The following is a 19,198-nucleotide window of genomic DNA, read 5'->3' as shown; positions in this document are numbered from 1 at the left end:
TGGCCAGTGGGCAGCACCCTTCCTGCAGACTTGTCCTAGGCATGACTGGCAGGGGCTCCCCTGCCTTGAGCTCTTTTCTAGTGATGTTTTTTGTGCCTGTGACATTTGGCCTTTGGCTGCAGTGACTCCCCGTACCTGCCTGGACTTACATGGACCTCCTGGCCTCACCACGGAACTGGGCCTGGCTCCCGACCCTGCCCCACGTGCATAAGTGTGCAGACTGCAGTAAGTTTAGGAGCTCACGTGGGTGTTGTGGAGTCTCATAGCAGAGTCTGTAGAGCCCGACAGCAGGTTTGGCAGCTTCACACACCACCACTTGGGCTGACGTGCGTGTGCGGTTGGCAGCTGGCCGGCATACTCCAATGTGGCTGGGCCACGTGGGAAGATGTTGAAGCACATCTGTACCTGGTATCAGTAGCTGTTACCCCAGCACCTTGCATCCCCCCAGCCCACCCCTTCTCCCAGACTCCTCTGTGACCCAGCAACTACAGAGCTGACGCCTGGCAGAGTGGGGGCCGCTGGGACCCTGCTCTGGTCCAAAGGCCCACTTCTGCTCTGCTCGGGCAGTGCCTAGGATGTGTTAATTTATAAGAATTTGAAGTATCATCCCTGAAGGGGAAGCAGGTCGGCCCTGTGGGCACAGGTGAGGAGCTGACCCACCCTCAGATAAACAATCCCTCTCTCTGTCTCTGGGCCACTCCAATGTTGAGTTTATTCAGTGCTGAAAGAAAGTATATGTTCCCCATCTGTGTCACCCCATCTCAGAGGGCCAGTGTGACCTACTGTCTTCTGGATTCAAGTCTCCACACACGCAAGCCTTGGCAGGAAGGCCCCAAGCCTTTCAAGTGGGCGGTGTTTCTACATGCATTTCTCTACACACCTTCCAAATAAGTAAAAACTGGAAACTGACAGCTTTCTAGAGAGGACTCGGGGAATGGTCTGAATGAAACGAGAACCCTGCGTGTCTGGGCTGGGCTGTTGCTAAGGAGCAGCCTGGCTGTGGTTGGCAGCCAGGGCCGGCCTAGGATAGGCAGCCAGGAACCGCGAGGGCCGCCCCCAGCTTTGACTCCACAGGGAAAAGGCCGGCTTCCTAAAGCTTGCTTCACAGCCAGACTGCAGACTCCTGTTGTTTCTCTGAAAGTCTCGGCAGAAGAGCGTAGCTTCCAGTAGAGAAAGTTGTGGGACACTACTCAAGCTCGTTATTTACAGTCTGCACAGACACACACAGCACACTTGGCACCCAGCGCCAGAATCCACGGGGCTAACCGCTGAAGCTCCTGGGCGGAGGGTAGGATGTGGGCCGGTGCACACCGGAGGGGGCCAAGGTAAGATTGGGGCCACTCTTCTCAGACAGCTCACAGTGTGGGACAACCCAGCTGAAAATTAAATTAACATGCAGGATCACTGGGTGCTGCATTCTGTGCTCTTTCTGAAAGTGAGGAGATCTTTCCCCTTTGAGGACAGTAATTATTATGTTCAAAGGTCTTTGAGAAGACAGAATTACTGAACAGAAGTTAAGGCGTTATATTCTGTAGCAGTAAGAGGTCTTAATTGTTGCAGCATGTTATTTAATAGTATGCACCTAGTATCCCTCAGTAGCCCAAACTTATCATGGTCCAGTCATCTATAGCAAGGAGCTTGCTGAAACTTGCCAGTGGTTCCGGGGTGAGTGCGCACCCAGTGAGTTTGTTCTTAGCACCTCTTAGACCTGAGAGAGGTGGCTGTTTGGAGTAGTGGGAGGGCACGTCACTCTCAGGCACGGTGAAGGCAAGCCACTAAGAAGCCAAAGGCTGGCTCAGAGGAGGCAGATGAAGGACATTCCTTCCAAAGTCGGAGAAAGGCCGGCAGAATCCCGGGAGTCCTGGGTGGGTGAAGAGCCTGGTGCCTGGGGGAGAGGTCGTGGTGCCTGCCAGGTGGATTGGCCAGCAGTTCTCAAACTTTTTGATCTTAGGACCCTTTTATACTCCTAAAAATTACTGAGGACCCTTACATGTCAATATTTACTGTATTAGAAATTAAAACTGAGTATTTTTAAAACCCAAGAATATGCAAGCACAATGACACCAGGGTGATGACATCATCACACATCATGTAGCCTTTGAAAAACCTCACTGTGCTCTCATGAGAGAATGAGAGTGTACAAGGCAAAGGACATCCTAGTATTATGCAAATCATAGTGACCTCATGGACCCCTGAAGGTGTCTCGGGATGCCCCAGGGTTCCTGGAGCACACCTTGAGAACCACTGCTCTAGGGGAATGATCCAAAGTCCCCCTTTCAAAGGCAGAAGGTGCTGGAGCCTTTCAATGCTTTCCCTTGTTAAAGAGGCTCCCGCGTAGTGGCACTGCCCCTAACTGGAGCCCTTCTTTCCCCCTCCCCAGTCCCTTCCCAGTCTCACCCACTCACCGAGACATGGAGCTGCCTGTGTCCCCGTGTGTCCAGCAAAGTTCAGGCTGAGAGCAGCGTGGCATGGCCGAGTCTCACTACCTGTGCTGATCTGGAGGAACCGTGGTCTGAATCAGTGCACATAGAGAAATGAGCTCCTCCAAGTGACACAAGTGAGACTAAGGATGTATGCCAAACAGAGGATCAGTTTCAGGGACAACTTGTGATCATTTGCCATTTCCATGCTGACTTAGTGCTATAAGAGCTCTGCTAGGTTAGTGAAGAGAAAGTTAACCTGGATTAGTGGCATCCCACAGTTGTGACTGTAGGTGAGTAAGCGTGTGATTAAGACTCCAGCACTCTGTCCAGGTAGATACCATGACTGTCTTGGTGGTGGTGTCAAGGTGGGAGTTTGGGAAAGGTGGGACCAGCATTGTGTCATGGGAAGAACAGGCTTAGGGATCAAGAGTCCTTGTTGAGCCTTTGACTAGTTTGGGATTTAATCAAATGGGAATAATCTAGGCTCTCCCCTCCTCCCAGGATCTGGTGGAATATAAGTATGTGAGCCCACAATGAAAGGGATAAACATGCTATTATATCAGAATAGAAGTAGTGATTTGTAGCTTCTGCTGAGCCTAAATTTTACATAATGCTCTATTATTAGGAAACTGGCAAGAATTTCTCTGATTCTGGTGTTCAAATTGCAACCAAGGTGGAACTGAAACAGCTCTCTCAGACTGTTTGCAGGAAAGGCCAGAGGTTACTTTAGGTAATTTTTTTAAAAAGTTTCCCTTACCTTTCATAGTGATGGTAGCAAACTTGATTTCTATAGCTCAGTGCAACCCCTAGGATAACTTGTGGGGGTAACGTTACCACTGACTTTTCAGTGAGGGTGGGAATCACTGTGGCTGACTAAGGGAGTGTCGTGCCCACGATTCCAGCCCTTTATATCTGACACAAGGACTGTTCACAATGGACACAAAGGCCACCATCACATTTTCCTTGGAGGAAAGCAGTGACAAAATAAGGGGTGTGCCCATGTGTGATGTGCTGCGGAGGAGGTGGAGGACAGCTTGCAGATGAGCAGGTTTATTGTATAAGAACTTAATCTCCCGCTCTGTCTTCTAATGGAGCTGGTCTAAAACTGTCCCCGCTGATTGGGCATGGGCTGAATCCTGCTAAAGGGTTAATCGAAACTTGTCACAGGCTAGATGACTGTGTGCAGGGCCAGTGTGGGCTGAGTGAAGCCTGCCTGTAATGGGGAGCAGGCTCTGCCAGGGTGGGATTCTTTGGCTGGAATCCGAAAGCCTGGAACTCGCACCTGAAGATGAATGGCCTGGCCCAGTCCCGGCTGGAGGCTCGCATCTCTTACCTCCACTGCTACAGCGTAGGTGCGGGGCGGGGCTCCGGGCACTTGTGCATGCTTGCTGGGGTGCTGAGAGCTGGCAGACGGCTGGTGTGTCTGATGGAGCTAGCTTAGGGAGACAGGCAGCAAAAGCATTTCAAATGTATCCAGGTGGGAGAAACTTAACCCTAAATGTGGGCAAGAGAAAGGAAGGTCAATGAATATTCATATATAATGTCAAAATATAATTTTATGTTATTGCTTCAGAAATGTTTAGAGAGATTTTAGGTTTTTTTTTTTTTGATGACTTAATCGTTCAATAGATTAAATATCTATAAAATTCCAACTAAATGGTGTCTAAAATCTAAAGCAGCAGTCTACAGGCAAAGCGCCAACATTTCTTTTTTAAAGAAATATTTATGATAACATCTAGCATTTTAAAATCAACCAGAAACTAGGCTTGATTCTGTTTAATATTTTATAAGATTGGACATCTTAAAACAAGTCAATAATGTTTATATTTTATAGCAATTCTGTGTTTATTCCAAACCATGATTCTGCTGTGATGTGAATGGAATAACTTTATATGGCTTTGTGTTGGTTTAAGTGCTAATGACCACATTTCAAATTAAAATATTTTGCTAATTGAAATAGACACAGGTATGAAATACGAAAGAATAGATAATTTTACTGATTGTAAAGTGTTTATTTCAAGAAAAGAATGTTCTTTTTTTCAGGGCTGTGGAAAATAATTTTTTCAAGGGTTTAAGATAGTTTTCTGTATTTTTTGGAATTGGAACTTGTGCCTATGGAATTTTTGGAGCAGCCTAAGCTAACTTTTAGCTTGATATGTGTGCTAGAAAAATTTCATTATCATGTTTTGTGATATGTAATAAATTCAGGGTGCTGTGCTTAAGCTTTATTTCAACTCTAGTTTGGGAACATCTGTTTCCCTCACTCCTAACCCTGGGGGACAACCCTCCCCGTCCCTCCCAGATCACACGTGAAAGAGTAAAGTCAGTCCCTGACTCTGATGAGGTGTGTATTTTCCTGCGCGGAGCAAGATTTCTAACCCTCTGCTTTTGTATCTGGGAAGAGTGATGCTTTCTCTCCTCCTTTGATGTCTTTAATAAATATGTTATCGTTATTTGTCTCTGGAAGTGGCATCTTGGGCCACGTTTCTCCATGATTTATGTTGCAAACAAATTCTCTGTCCCATGTCTGTTCACTGCACTACCTTGTCGACTGAACCCTAATCTTGTGTATCTTTGAAGATGTGCTGGAGACAGTTTTTGTTTTTATTATGCAATTATGTTATATGTGTATTTCAGTGAAATGTCAACCCGTCAACAGAGGATGATGTTAAAAATTATCCAAATAAATAGTTTTCTATTTCTTTTAATCAGACCTAGTCCAGTCAGTTGAATGACAGTAAATAACATTATCTGCCATTTAAACTCAGGAGCGTTCATGGCCCCCACTGCCTTGTAACATGAATTAATGTACACAGTTTACTTCGGGATGTTGACTTTAGTGCATTGTAACTGATGTTTATTTTGTGGAACAGCGGCAGGTGTCTCAAACTTTGTCTCTTTTTGTTTGTGAGCCTCAGATCTATAACAGACTATTCTTCCCAGCTGGTCCAAAATCAGACAGTGAAACCCTTGCTTAGCTTATCATTCCTTGATAATTGTACCCTAGAGAGCTCTGGATGAATGAATTGCAGGCTGTTTGATACTGCTGGGCACGACCTTTCTTCACATGCCTGCAGCTGTGCTGTGTGAGAGCTTGTTACCAACATAACATTAGAGTTGCCTTCTCGGTGTTTCCATGAGAATGGCAAGTGGGTCCCCCTCAGAGCTAAATGATTCCCAGGCTCAGATGTGCTGGACTCATGAATCCTGAGAGAGGGAAAGTGAGAGACAGTGTGTGTGTGTGCGCGCGTGTGTGTGCCTGTGCCCTGCTGCGTGCCCACGTGTGCATGTGTGCGCGCACATTTGCATCCTGAGCCTATGGTCAGAGGGACAGGAGAGTGAGAAGCAGCTTCACTTATTGCACCAAGAGCTGTTGGGGTCTAAACCAGGACATGTCTGTCTTAACCCTGCAAGACCCCAGCATTCCTAGCCAGGAACCTTCAAGTTTTGATTTCTGGCACTTGCTTCACCCTCACGATTCATGAAATGGAGAGACCTGCTGCTCCCTTTTCACAGAATGGTTCAAATCAAACCCAGTCTGGCATGCCGTGGTTAGCAGAATCATCTCAAAGGCTGGGTGCTTCTATGGACAAGGCCATTTTTATAAGGACCTCTTGGGAGGTTCCTGTGCGACTTTACATTCTAAACGAACATCGTTACCGTTGGCATCTGCAGAAGACCAGATTTGAGCCTTCACACGCCAGTGGGGCCTGACCGTACCAGATCTGGCAAGACTGCAGCCCGGTGCTCCTTTGCTGGCCACCCTGAAGTTGGAGCATTAGCCGCAGGTGGAGACATGCACAACCTGTGTCTTAGACGTCCTCGGGCCTCCACAGCTGCTGAGCTGCAGGCACACGGCCAGCAAAGGAGGAGGCCGCATGGACGCGTACCTAGACCTGGGGGCAGGGAGGAAATGCCTCTTTCAGATGAAGATCTTTTTGTGGAAAATGATAAAGTAGCTCTACAGTCCCTGTTAGTCTCTAAGCCAGCAAGCTGTTTTTCTTCAAATTGGTGGTCACATCATAATTTTCCCAGAGCTGGAAACCACCTTCCCCCGTAGATAGTCCACACTCATCTCAGAATGTTTCCCTAACGAAGTCGTGAACAATGGAAGGGCTTCTCCTGCACCCCGACCCAACAAAGCAGGATGAGAGTGAGGAAGGCCAGCTCTGGGGCCTCTGAGAAATACAGAATTTCTGTGAGCAGCCAGAAGGGTCACCCCGTGGGTCTCGCGCTGCCTGTGGCGGCTGGTGAGCCACTTTGAATTTGCTATGGCCTTCAAAAAGCTACCCCCTCTGAGTGCAAGTTCTGAGCCTGCACACAGGGTGTACAGCCCAGGGGACCCCGGGTGGCCACAGAGGCCGTACTGCACAGCGGCCCAGGTCTGTGTGCGTGTCGATCTGTTCTGTCCCAGTCTGTGTGAGTTGGTGGTTGCAGTGTGTGTGTCCTCACTCGTTCCATGGCTTGTTAGCAGAACCAGTGGCCCTAATGGCTGCTTGGTCTGCCTGCTCCTCTGGTGCCTGTACCTAGGCTTCCTCATCCTGGACGCAGCCAGGGCATCCTCACCGCCCTCCCTTTAGACCACTCACTCTGCTCCCTACCCTGCACTGCCCTGCCCTGCTTGGGGAGAGGGGCCCCTGCAGGTGAGCCCACTGAGGACAGGGGCAGGAGCTCTTGGCCTGCCAGACCCTAGGACTGGCAACTGGGCAGCGTTCCCTGTGAGTGCGGGTGTTTGCAAAGGAGGTCACTGTGTTGCAGTGACCAGCCCAGCCCAGGACCATCTGACCATATGGAACTCCTGACCATTCCCAGCAGCCCTTAGACTGACTTCAGTCACATCCCAACAGTTAGTTCCCTGGACTGCCCTTTGGAGAAACCTTCCACTCCCACCGCTGAATCAGGCAGGAGCAAAGCCAAGACCCAGGCTGAACGCTGGGCTCATGTGTTGTCTAACCTGTTCTGCCATTTTCATTGATCTAGGCAGGATTAAGGACACTGCACGACATTGGGCCAGAAATCCGGCGTGCCATATCATGTGATTTGCAAGATGATGAGCCCGAGGAAACAAAACGAGAGGAAGAAGAAGATATATTCAAAGTAATTATTACACGCCTAGCTACACACTGGCCACCTGGAAATAGTGGGGCAGGACTCCAGTTTGGGCAGTTAACAATCCACAGAAGAGTCTGGAGAATGGAGCCAAGCCCCAGGGTCTAGTGGGGCTCACAGGCCCTCCCTGTTCACGAGCAGCTGTTGTAGGGCCAGGCCAGCTCCTTCCCTGAGCTTCCTCCCTGGCGAGGAGCATGGCCACAGCCACTGGTCATGTGGATGAGCATCCTGGGTCCTTCCTGCAGCTGCCCATGCTGACCTCCTCTTCCCTGGTCAGCTCTTTGATCTGCCAGCCAGCCCTCAGCTCCCCTCCCCCCCCCAGAGAGCAAGCATGCCTGCTGCCCAACCTCGGGGCTGCCAACCAGCCCAGCTGGGTATGAGTCACCCCAACTTGGAGCAACTGGAAGAGCACACTTGAGTGACAGCCAAGAGCTTGCTCCCCAGCTCAAGAAATCGGTAACCTTCCTCATTTCAGGGGGGGGCAACTGCCACACCAACACATTCACCCTGATCGTTGAGACATTGAGATTGTTTCACAGGGATCCTACGGAACTTACCTAGAATTTGTTTTTCATGTAGAAAAAATGACCTAACATAGCTAGCCTGCATCAAATACTTGTTAAATTACCTGGTGTTGTCTCCCATTATTTTGCAGAGAAATGGTGCCCTGCTTGGAAACCATGTCAATCATGTTAATAGTGATAGGAGAGATTCCCTTCAGCAGACCAATACCACCCACCGTCCCCTGCATGTCCAAAGGCCTTCAATTCCACCTGCAAGTGATACTGAGAAACCGCTGTTTCCTCCAGCAGGAAATTCGGTGTGTCATAACCATCATAACCATAATTCCATAGGAAAGCACGTTCCCACCTCAACAAATGCCAATCTCAATAATGCCAATATGTCCAAAGCTGCCCATGGAAAGCGGCCCAGCCTTGGGAACCTTGAGCATGTGTCTGAAAATGGGCATCATTCCTCCCACAAGCATGATCGGGAGCCTCAGAGAAGGTCCAGTATCAAAAGGTAACCTTTAAAGTGTGTTTGCACGTGGTAATGTGGTGTCTGCTGTGTCAAGTCCGGCCCCATGGAGCAAGGCAGGTCTCTCCCCCGTGCCCTGGCACGTGGAGGAGGTTACCCATGGGCATTTGTGCTGGAGCCTGTGGGTACCCCCGAGGTCATGGCTGCTTCAGACGCTGGCCATGTGATGGTCCTGACAGATGAGGGCCACCTGCCAAATGGCGGCCCCTTAAACCAGCAGCAGCTGCAAAATCCACCCTCCCCAGTTGTGACAGCGTACTTTGGGATAGTGGTGGGTGAATTTTATTTTTTTCTATAAAGTGCCAGAGAGTAAATGTTTTAGGTTTTAAGGACCATATGGTCTGTCTTGCAACTACTCAGTTGCACCATTGTGGTGTGAGAGCAGCTGTAGATAGCATGGAAGTGAATGGGTGTATGGCTGTGTCCCAGTAAAACTTTATTTATGGACGCTGAAATTTGAACTTGTTATATTTACATGTGGTGGAATATCTTTCTTCATTGAATTTTTAAAAATCCTTTATAAATACAAACACTGTTCATAGCTCATGGCCATACAGAAATAGGTGGCAGCCCGTATTTGGCCAGTGAATCATGGTTTGCCAATCCCTACTCTAGGAGGTAGCCTGATATCTGCAGTTCAAGTTTTGTTGGAAATATTTAACTTTTATCTTTTCCCTTCCTCCCTCCCATATTATGGCTTTCCTGGATAGAACCCGCTATTATGAAACTTACATTAGGTATGTGCTCATTACCTACGTTTCTGTGTTGAATACTGTGGTGTTATGTTACCGACTGGGCTGTCTGGATGCTGAGGGATAGGAAGAATTTCTTTGAGCCAACTAGCCTAATAGGTTATCATAATTCAGGGCTGTGAACTCAGAGGTCAGAGGTTGTTGCTTTCTAAGCAACGGTGCCTTCAGATCCATATCAGCGTAGACTCTTGTTGCCTTCCAGGTCTGGTGTCCACACACCAGGCGTGCCCCATAGGCTCCTGCGGGCCTCACAGTGACACCAGGGAAGCCCAGTGTGCACAGTGGGAGCCCCAGGGTGTGTGGCTGGGCAACTTCAGCTGCTCTTTGGGGTCAGGGTTCTCATAGGGGCTTGGTAAAAAAAGCATGACCCAAACCTCCTAAAGAACAGAAACTGGATCTTCTCTGTCATCTCCGCTATAGCCCTCAAGATATGTGCAATGGGCCAGGCATGGTGGCTCACGCCTGTAATCCTAGCACTGTGGGAGGCCGAGGCAGGAGGATCACTTGAGGTCAGGAGTTCAAGACCAGCCCGAGCAAGAGCAAGACCCCCATCTCTACCAAAAATAGAAAAAATTAGCCAGGCAACTAAAAATATAAAAAAATAGTCAGGTATGGTGGCATGTGCCTAGGGTCCCAGCTACTCGGGAGGCTGAGGCAGGAGGATGACTTGAGCCCAGGAGTTTGAGGTTGCTGTGAGCTAAGCTAATGCCACAGCACTCTAGCCCAGGCAACAGAGTGAGACTCTGTCTAAAAAAAAAAAAAAAAAAAAATGTGCAGTATATTCTGCTCCACATGTGTGAACCTGAGTTGAACTGCAGGCAGAATGACCATTTTGTTGGACATAGGGGAGGAGAGGTCTTCCAGTTCATGATGTCAAGTTCGATCAGGAGCCATGTGGGCTCAAGTAGGGTGTGAGAGAGAAGAGGTCTGAGGAAGTACCCTCCTTCCTTTGGAGAGAGGGTTGATGTCACTGAACCTGCTGGTTTTCCTGAGGATTAAGCCAGGGCAAGCCAGGTTTCAGGAAGACTGACCACAGTTTTGAGGTTGGGCAGCCTTTGAAAACGTGGCCGGCATTTCCCATGGGACTTTTCTCCTGTGGCACTATATCTAAAACTCACCTCGCCCTTGCTGGTTTGATACAGTGGGAAGTCAGTGGTGAGAAGGCCCATTTGTTCCTAGTTCTGAAGTCATGCGGGGCCGGACCCTGGGGGAATGAGGGGAAGGAGAAGGAATCAGAGCAGACAGCCTGGGAGCCCAGGGTCTTTTCCCCAGGGCCTCCGACCACTGTTTGCCTTGCAATGCTCTAGGTCCATTTTCTTGCTCCGTTCTCCAAATCACATCTGCTCCTTTGGCTCCAAGACCTCTGGGCACACTGGTTTGGCACTGGTGTTGTACAGGGTGCTGAGAGATACCCCTCCTCCTCCACACCCCCGTGTGCGCACGCTCAACACGCACAGCACTGCTGCCAGAGCCTGCCGGTCCAGTCCTGCTCGAGGCGGGAGCAGGCGGGGAGACGCGGGAGCAGCCTGGGCAGGGCTGCCAGCCAGACGCAGAGGCGTGTCGGCCCCGTCCAGCTCTCACACCCTCTCTCCCCACTGCAGATCCGACTCGGGAGAGGAGCAGCTCCCAACTATCTGCCGGGAAGACCCAGAGATCCATGGCTACTTCAGGGACCCCCGCTGCCTGGGGGAGCAGGAATATTTCAGCAGTGAGGAGTGCTATGAGGACGACGGCTCGCCACCCGGGAGCAGGTGAGGGGCTCTGGCTCCCGCTGAGGTCAGCAGGCCGCCCCTGGAGAGCGGAGCCGGAGCAACAGGCCCACAGAGAGGCAGAGTGGAGGCTGTCCTTTCAGACCTGTCACCTTATTTCCACCAGGGGCCTCTGAGGCCTTTTAGTAAAAGGTCTGGAAATGAGAGTGGGGCCTGCCTCACAGCTGGCTTGACCCCCTTCCGTCAGCCCCGGCCTCTGAGAGAGCAGTCTGCATTAAGTGAACACTGGGAGCTCTGACCCCGGGGCTGTTTGTGCGGTGGCTTGGCCAGCCTGTGGGTGTCACCTGAGTCTTAATGAATAGCACCTGCTTCTGCCCCATCAAGGGTCCCTCCCAGAGACTGGGGTGCCTCGCCAGCTCTGTCCTGCAGGAATAATGTGGTTAAAATGGGCACTTCGCTTTAGGCAGAGTAGCAGGCAGTGCAAGGCGACGAAGGAAACTTCCACTCTGTTCTCTGTGACCCGCATCTCGCCAGGGCCAGCGCCCAGTGAACAGAAGTGGGGCTGCAGCTGGGCCGCGTCCGGCAGCTGAGCCACGCGCACACGCACACCCCCAGCTCCAGTGGCCCTGGCCTCCGCCTCCCTCGAGTGCCAAACTTCTGAAACCCCTGACTCTGCGTTTCCCTCTTCAGGGCCCTTGCTCTAACCACGTCCCCCGTGGGGATGGCCTTACCCCGTCTGGCGGCCTCCTTCCACCTTCTCCCCAGGGGCCTGCGCCAGCACCTTGCTTTTCGTCTCCTGCCTGGAATTGAACCCCCACCTCCCAAACAAAGCCTCAGAGAGCCCACCATGAGCCCCTCTCTTCCGACACTGCCTTTCCAGCTTGCCTTGGCCATCTGGGTGCTTGAGGGGGTGGCTCGTATGTCTTTGTGTCCCTGGTGCCCAGCCCAGCACCTGGCAGAGGGCAGGTGCTCAGGAGAGAGGTTCTCATGGGGGAAATGGGTGGGGGGCAGTCAGCTTGCAGGGCACCTGCAGTCCATGTTTGACCTGGGGCTGAGGGAGGGAAATGACCAGCACATCACTTGTCACAGGTCTCCAGCCCTGAACCTGCCTGCAGTGACCCTTTTTCTCCACCTAGAATCTTCCGTGAAACTGAGGGTTGCCCTGGTCTCAGCTAGTCCTGCTGTGCACAAGGGAGGGGGGGAGAAGAGGGTGACGTGGTCTGTGGAGCCAAGAGACAGAGCCTGTTAGCTGGACTCTCACGTGCCCCTCTCTCCTCTGCCCTTCCTGCCTGCCAGGCACACCTACGGCTACTACAGCAGGTACACAGGCAGCAACTCGGACTTCGAGAGGCCCCGGGGCTACCATCACCCCCAAGGCTTCCTGGAGGACGACGACTCCCCCGTCTGCTATGACTCACGGAGATCTCCAAGGAGACGCCTACTACCTCCCACCCCAACATGTGAGGCCAGATTTTTTGTTTGGGGTGGAACCTTCCAGAGAACGATGTGCCTCTCCCCCAGGCTGCTCCAGAGGAGCGTGACAGACATGCCCCGCCCTGTCAGGGACCGTGGGTCCTCCAGACCGGTGCCCTGGTTGGAGAGCCTGATGCCTAGGTTCCTCTTTGCTCATCCGGCTCCCACGGGGTAAAGCTTTGGCCACTCCAGCGCCCCCCTTGACTCTCCTCGAGAAGAGAGAGGGGCAGTGGGGGCCCTACCGTTGCACACACACGTCTGATAAGGGGCTTTCTTTGTATGTATCAGTGCCTTTGAGCCTGGGACCCGCCCTGAGAGGTGGGCGAGCCACGCATGTGCCGCTGTCCTCAGCCTGGGCCCCAGGAGGAAGGGCCCAGGTGCGGAGCTGGACTCGCCCAGGCCCGTCTGGCGAAGTCTCTGCCTCCGAGGGGCACTGGGCATTCTCGGTACCTTCTCTCCTTGTCCCCACCAGGGCTCCTCCTCACCCTCACCGTCACCTCAGGCCTGCCAGTGCCCTCTGCTTGCTGGTCACCTCCGGGACAGGTGCTCCCATTCCAGGGGTGAGGGCTGGCTGCTCCCCTGCTGGCTTTCCTTCCACTGTGGGGCGCAGCGGGCACTGGCAGATCCGGGTAGCCCTGGGCAGGACACTCGGGCCGGGGAGAGAAGGGCAGCCCTGGCCCCGCCAACCCCTACACACACTCGCACACACTCAGACACACCCACAGTCACACAACTACATACACTCAGACATACCCACAGTCACACACAACTACACACACTCAGACACACCCACAGTCACACACAAAACTACACACTCTCACACAACTACACACACACTACACACACTCAAACACACCCAGACACACCTTCACACACACTCACCCACACCAACACGCTCAAACACGCCCACACACAACTACACACTCTCACACATACTCAAACACACTCAGACCCACCTTCACATACACACACACACTTAAACACACCCACACTCACATATAAACACACCCAGTCACACACAACACACACACCCAGACACGGCCACACACAGCCACACATGCCCACGTACACTTAGACACACCCAGACACACCTACACATGCACACACACTCAGTTTGATCCTGGACATGTGGGCGGTTTGATGACAATTAAAGAATATCCGTTGCTGGTGCTTCTGAGGAATGAGAGCGGACGCTAATCAGTAACTAAAATAGCTGAGACACGCTGGCTCCTGAGCCTGCCAACCGTGTACACAATAGAGAGCGCCGTTGGGTGGCGCCCAGGCCCTCTGCCTCGCTCCAGCTGTCCCAGCCCCGCTGGGGAGTGTAACCAGACTCATTGCCATGGTTAATATTTAATTTCTCAGCCCCAAACACAGGCTGCTGAGTGGAGCTACTCCCTCCCCATAAATACTAGACGCAGCGTGTGGAGGTGAGGTGGGGGAGGCCTGTGATGTCCATGATCTTCCTCAGGCCTGCGCCTCTGCTGGTCACCTGCCCGGCCAGCCCAGGGAGCACATGAATGCCCAAGCCGGGCAGGGGCAGCTGCCATCCGTGTGCATGAGGTAGCTTTACTTTGCTGTCCCTCCACTCTGACCTGGGGCAGGGAGAACGTGTCACCCCTCCGGCCTGTGTGCTCAGTGACAGTGGCATGACTTCCTGCTCCAGAGATTGCTGTGCGGAGCACAGCCTGATCCAGGGCCTAGAGGTTGTGCCGACGGGGCGCCCCATGCTCAGTGCACACCGTTGCCGTAGGCCCTGGGGGTGTGCAGGCCCTGGGATGGCAGCTGTCCCTGTTCCATGCAGGCAGCTCCGCCGGGCGGCCCCAGCGTGGCCCACTAGTGCGCGTGGGCCTGAGAGACCAGGCTGCTGGCTGTCTAGTTCCTCTTCAAGGGCTAGCCTGGCCTTCAGTCCAGCCCCAGCCCCATGGAGGCCTCTCCAGGCGAGTCCCTGAAGTTTTCCAATACAGGAATTTGGGGCATGGACGGTTTTGCCAGGGCTGGGACATGCCATGAGCTTAGTTAGAAAAGCAGAGGTGAAGATAGGAGCTGTTGAAATGCCACAGCCACTGCCTTGCAAACTCCAGGTGAGGCCCCCAGAACAGTCCCTGCGACAACGGAGGAGTTTCCAGGTGGGCGCCAGAATTCGGACTGATCTGGTGCCCTGTTAGGCTGGAAGCTGTGGACCTCTTGCCACGGCTCAGCCTGTGTGGGGGCCTCTACTGGAAACAGCTCTTAGGACAACCAGGGTCTCAAAGTTAGCGGTGTGGTTTGTTGTTTGTCTTCAGTCTTTCCCAACAAAAAGTTTGCTTATTACCTGGTGAGCAGATCAGGGCAGGTTGAATTCTTCCCTTTAAAACAGAGGTGTCAACACAGGCGCCCCAGCAGGATGTCCCAGCCCCCAGGGACACAGGGTGTCTGGGGGGTTCTGGAGTGACCAGTGTGGTTGCACTGAAATGCCCTGTTCCCGCAGCACGCAGGGCCAGGGCTCCTGACTCACGATACCGGCCCTTTGGGCAGCCTTAGCTCTTCCTAGGAGCAGGCAAACGTTTAAAACTCATAAGTTTGTGCTTTTTAAAAACACTGGGCTTTTCCTTCCATTCTCCCCTCCAAAAATTTAGAGACCTTACTACATAATTCTTTCTCCTGGGCATTCTGCTTGCTTCTTCCTGGGCTCCCTGCTGAGAGTCTGGGGGGTGTGACTCCTGAGACACATGTCCCCACAGAGAACTCGCGTCACGACTGGTAGTGTGCTTTGCCTTCTTAGCCCACCGGAGATCCTCCTTCAACTTCGAGTGCCTGCGCCGGCAGAGCAGCCAGGAGGAGGTCCCACTGTCTCCTGCCTTCCCCCACCGCACAGCCTTGCCTCTGCACCTGATGCAGCAACAGGTAAGCCGGTCCACCTGCCCGGGGCACTCTCTTCCCCTTGGCCACCAGCACCAGGAGGGAAGGGGAGAACCCTCACCGGGAGGCTGGTTCAATCCTGTAACAACTCTGCCAAGTGGATGCAGCCACCCCGTTGTGCCCGAGCTCACACAGCTGAGTGACCCGCTGGTATCTGGATCCAAGGAGTCAGCCTCCAGAGCTGGCCTCTGCCTAGTGCACAGTCTCCCCGCAATCTCTTCTTGGCTTTGAATACAGGGCTTGGTACGGTCTTGGCCCCAAGGAGTGGGGCCACTTGACTGATTCCTCACAATCAGAACAGCCCTTTATTTGCCCCGAGAAGTGGTTCCTTTCTCAAGACAAGTTTACAGAGCTGACTGTGGGCAAGAGCCCTGTGGTCAGGAAGGTGGGTGAGTCTCCCACCCACCTACCAGGGAGTGCGGTCCAGGGAGAATGACCCGTCCACAGTGAGGGGGCTGGACAGGAAGGTGGGCGGGGCTGGAGCCCACTCACCAGGGCTTGGCCTCTAGGACAATAGTATGGCACTTTCTTTCTGAAAATACCACATCAGAGATGCCATGCATTTGTGTGGGGGGATGGGGCTGGTCGAGGGAGCTTCCAGCACACGGTGAGCATTGCCAGCCAGGGGGCAGAGCCAGGTCTCCCTGCAGGTTCTGGCCCTGAGAGTCCTGGGCATGGGAACACTCAGCTGCCATTTCAGATTTTTTGTTCAAGTCTCTTTGCCACCTTTTTACTTCTCTGCCTTCACTTTTTATGCTAAGTTTTATTTCTACCCTGTGTCACGGAAGAAGGACAAACCTTGGGAAGGCCCAGGCCATCTGAGGCCATGAACCAAGTAGGCACAGAAATCTATAAGGGGCACGTGCATAGAACATACTTCCCTCTCCTCCACCTGCCCAGGCCCAGGGCCTCTCAGCGCCTCCCTCGGCCAGGAACCTGTGCTGTTTGTGCAGACTGGGCCTCAGCACCCTCCCTGCAGGGTGGGGATCCCAGGGTGGGTCTGCCACGGTGGGGTGGAGAGGGGCAGGGCTTGTGGCCGCTGCTCTAGGACCAAGTGCTGGTGCTGGGATGAGCTGCACTAGAGCGGAGGAGCAGCTGTGTTTCCCTGTACGTGCTGCAATCGGCAGTTTTCTCTGCACGTATTTCAGTACTGAGGTCCAGCGTGGACAGGGTGGTCTGCGCACACAGCCCTGTCTTCCTTGATTCTTTCTCAGTCAGCAGCAGTTCTGCGAACTAGCGACTGGGGACTCCTTGGGAACAGTCATACGAAATGCATTAGGGATTTCGGGGAGAAGAAAACACAGCCCCCTAGGAAGCCAAACTTCTGCCAGTTCGTTTCGTTTGCTTCAGTGTGCCCATGTCCCTTGCAAGGCCGTGTCTGGGCTGCCCTGCAGAGCAGGGCTCACACTTGGGCTTGGTCTGTTTGGAGGCGGCAGGAGGCCTGGACCTCTAGTGTCCCCACTTTCCTCTCTCTCCTCAGATCATGGCAGTTGCAGGCCTAGATTCTAGTAAAGCCCAGAAGTACTCACCGAGTCACTCAACCCGGTCATGGGCCACCCCTCCAGCGACCCCTCCGTACCGGGACTGGACACCATGCTACACCCCGCTGATCCAGGTGGATCGGTCGGAGTCCCTGGACCAGGTCAACGGCAGCCTGCCGTCCCTGCACCGCAGCTCCTGGTACACAGATGAGCCCGACATCTCCTATCGGACTTTCACACCAGCCAGCCTGACGGTCCCCAGCAGCTTCCGGAACAAGAACAGCGACAAGCAGAGGAGTGCGGACAGCTTGGTGGAGGCGGTGAGTATGGCTCGAGGGCTCCGGGGCCAGGCTGCCTCGGCGGACACTTCTGAGCAGCTTCAGTGTATTTAAAGCATGAGTGAAAACTGGCTGCCACTGCTCACTCTCATAAACGTGCTGTTCCTGCAGATAGTCCTAGTTTGTGCTCAGTTTCCCCCCCAGTGGGTTTCACTCTTGTTGGGACCACGTGTACTTTTCAGCCCCAGGACATTTCCAAAGCCAAAGCCGTTTACGTGAGGGATCTCACGAATGAGGTCGAGTAGACACAATGGCGCCGAGTCCCCAAAGCACGTGCTACAGTTGGTGCTTGAGTTGGTCTTTGTCATTTCCCGCCTCCCCAACCATGAATCCTCTTTCCCGTACAGGTGCTGATATCTGAAGGCTTAGGACGCTATGCAAGGGACCCAAAATTTGTGTCAGCAACAAAACACGAAATCGCCGATGCCTGTGACCTGACCATCGATGAGATGGAGAGTGCGGCCAGCACCCTGCTGAACGGCAGCGTGCACCCCCGAGCCAACGGGGACGTGGGCCCCATCTCACACCGGCAGGACTACGAGCTCCAGGACTTTGGTCCCGGCTACAGCGACGACGAGCCGGACCCGGGGAGAGAGGAGGAGGACCTGGCGGATGAAATGATATGCATCACCACCTTGTAGCCCCGGGGGGCAGGCTGGCCCAGCCTCAGGTGGGGCGCAGGGGGGCCGGGGAAAAGTGCCTCGTAGCAGGGGAAGTTAGGCACTGGCTGGGAGTCAATATTCAATTAGACTTTCGTACAAGTGATGTCATGCCTCAAGAAAGCCATAAACCTGGTCAGAACAGGTGCCGAGCGGCGGAGCCCAGCAGTGCACGACGCGCTTGGCCTGGCTGCAGGAGACAGCGGGTCCAGCCCTCTGGGAGAGGAGGGCAAGGAGGGCAGACAGGCCTGCCTGTCTCAAGGGCACCACCGCGGAGGCTACGTCTCCTGCACGTGGGGCCCCTGCGCCCACCCGCCCTAAGGCGTGGCGGGGGAAGGTTCCGGGTGATGACCATCACCACACCTGTGTCATTACCTCAGCCCTCGGTCTAGCATATCAGACAGTCACGGGGCCCAGCATCTCCATTTGTAAGCCCTTTCCCCCAGACACACTGCTTCCTGGTTCCCGTCTAGCTGTTCTGAAACACAGTGAGGAAGTCAGAACCACCTACCAGCGGTCATCACGAGAGGGCAATGGGACCTTATACACGAGGTTTTCTGTTACATGACGCCAGTTTACACATGAGAATATCACTCCGATGGTCGGTTTCTGACTGTCAAGCGAAGGGCAACGGTAAACTGGAATAATGCACTCGCAACCAGGTAAACTTAGATACGCTAGTTTGTTTAAAAATTATAGATTTATTGTACATGATTTGTAATATACTATAATTTGTATTTGTAAAGAGATGGTCTATATTTTGTAATTATTGTACCGTATTTGAACTGCAGCAATATCCATGGGTCCTAATAATTGTAGTTCCCCACTGAAATCTAGAAATTATTAGTATTTTTACTTGGGCTATACAGAAGTAGAAGAATAGAGCCAATTCTCATTTATTCAGTGAAAATCCTTTGGGGGTAAAATTTTGAGTTCAAAAGAACTTGACACCACTACAGAAATTTTTTAAAAATATTTTGAGTCATTATAAACATATCTTTACCCGAGATATATCAGATGACTATTGGCAGCCTTTTTCTTTGGGCAAGAGTTCTATGATTTTGATATTGTACCTTTTGATCCACTGTAGGTTGCGACTGTCTTTTGTTTTAATAACCCTCTGGTAGGTCGAGCTGGCCCACTCTGCCCCTGTGGCATCCAAGACTTTGGTTTTCTCAGCTGCCCACATGGGACGTTTTTGCATCTCTGGTGCAGAAATACTCACAAAGGCAAATGAAGTACGTGTGCTCTTGTCCCCTGGGGACTGGTGCTGCTTGTCTTAAGGGGGGTGGGGGTGGGGGTGGGGGGACAGAGG

The 19,198-nt window shown here is 52.7% G+C and overlaps 1 protein-coding gene across 1 annotated transcript in view; it reads left to right on the top strand.

Moving 5' to 3' along the window:
• The window catches only part of CACNA1D (calcium voltage-gated channel subunit alpha1 D), a 303,856-nt gene extending 284,964 nt beyond the window's left edge, over nucleotides 1-18,892 (top strand). Inside the window, exons 41-47 of the mRNA XM_045529982.1 lie at nucleotides 7,404-7,520; nucleotides 8,188-8,555; nucleotides 10,924-11,073; nucleotides 12,328-12,491; nucleotides 15,269-15,390; nucleotides 16,886-17,206; nucleotides 17,572-18,892. Of these exons, the coding sequence (XP_045385938.1) occupies nucleotides 7,404-7,520; nucleotides 8,188-8,555; nucleotides 10,924-11,073; nucleotides 12,328-12,491; nucleotides 15,269-15,390; nucleotides 16,886-17,206; nucleotides 17,572-17,865 (1,536 nt within the window). The 3' untranslated portion in view covers nucleotides 17,866-18,892. The remainder of the gene's footprint in view (nucleotides 1-7,403; nucleotides 7,521-8,187; nucleotides 8,556-10,923; nucleotides 11,074-12,327; nucleotides 12,492-15,268; nucleotides 15,391-16,885; nucleotides 17,207-17,571) is intronic.
• The last annotated feature ends 306 nt before the right edge of the window (nucleotides 18,893-19,198 follow it).

This window comes from Lemur catta, chromosome 18, assembly GCF_020740605.2.
Source record: "Lemur catta isolate mLemCat1 chromosome 18, mLemCat1.pri, whole genome shotgun sequence".
Classification (NCBI taxonomy): Eukaryota; Metazoa; Chordata; class Mammalia; order Primates; family Lemuridae; genus Lemur; species Lemur catta.
Note: the sequence above shows the minus strand (reverse complement) of the source record. Positions and strands in the feature narration are given on the sequence as shown.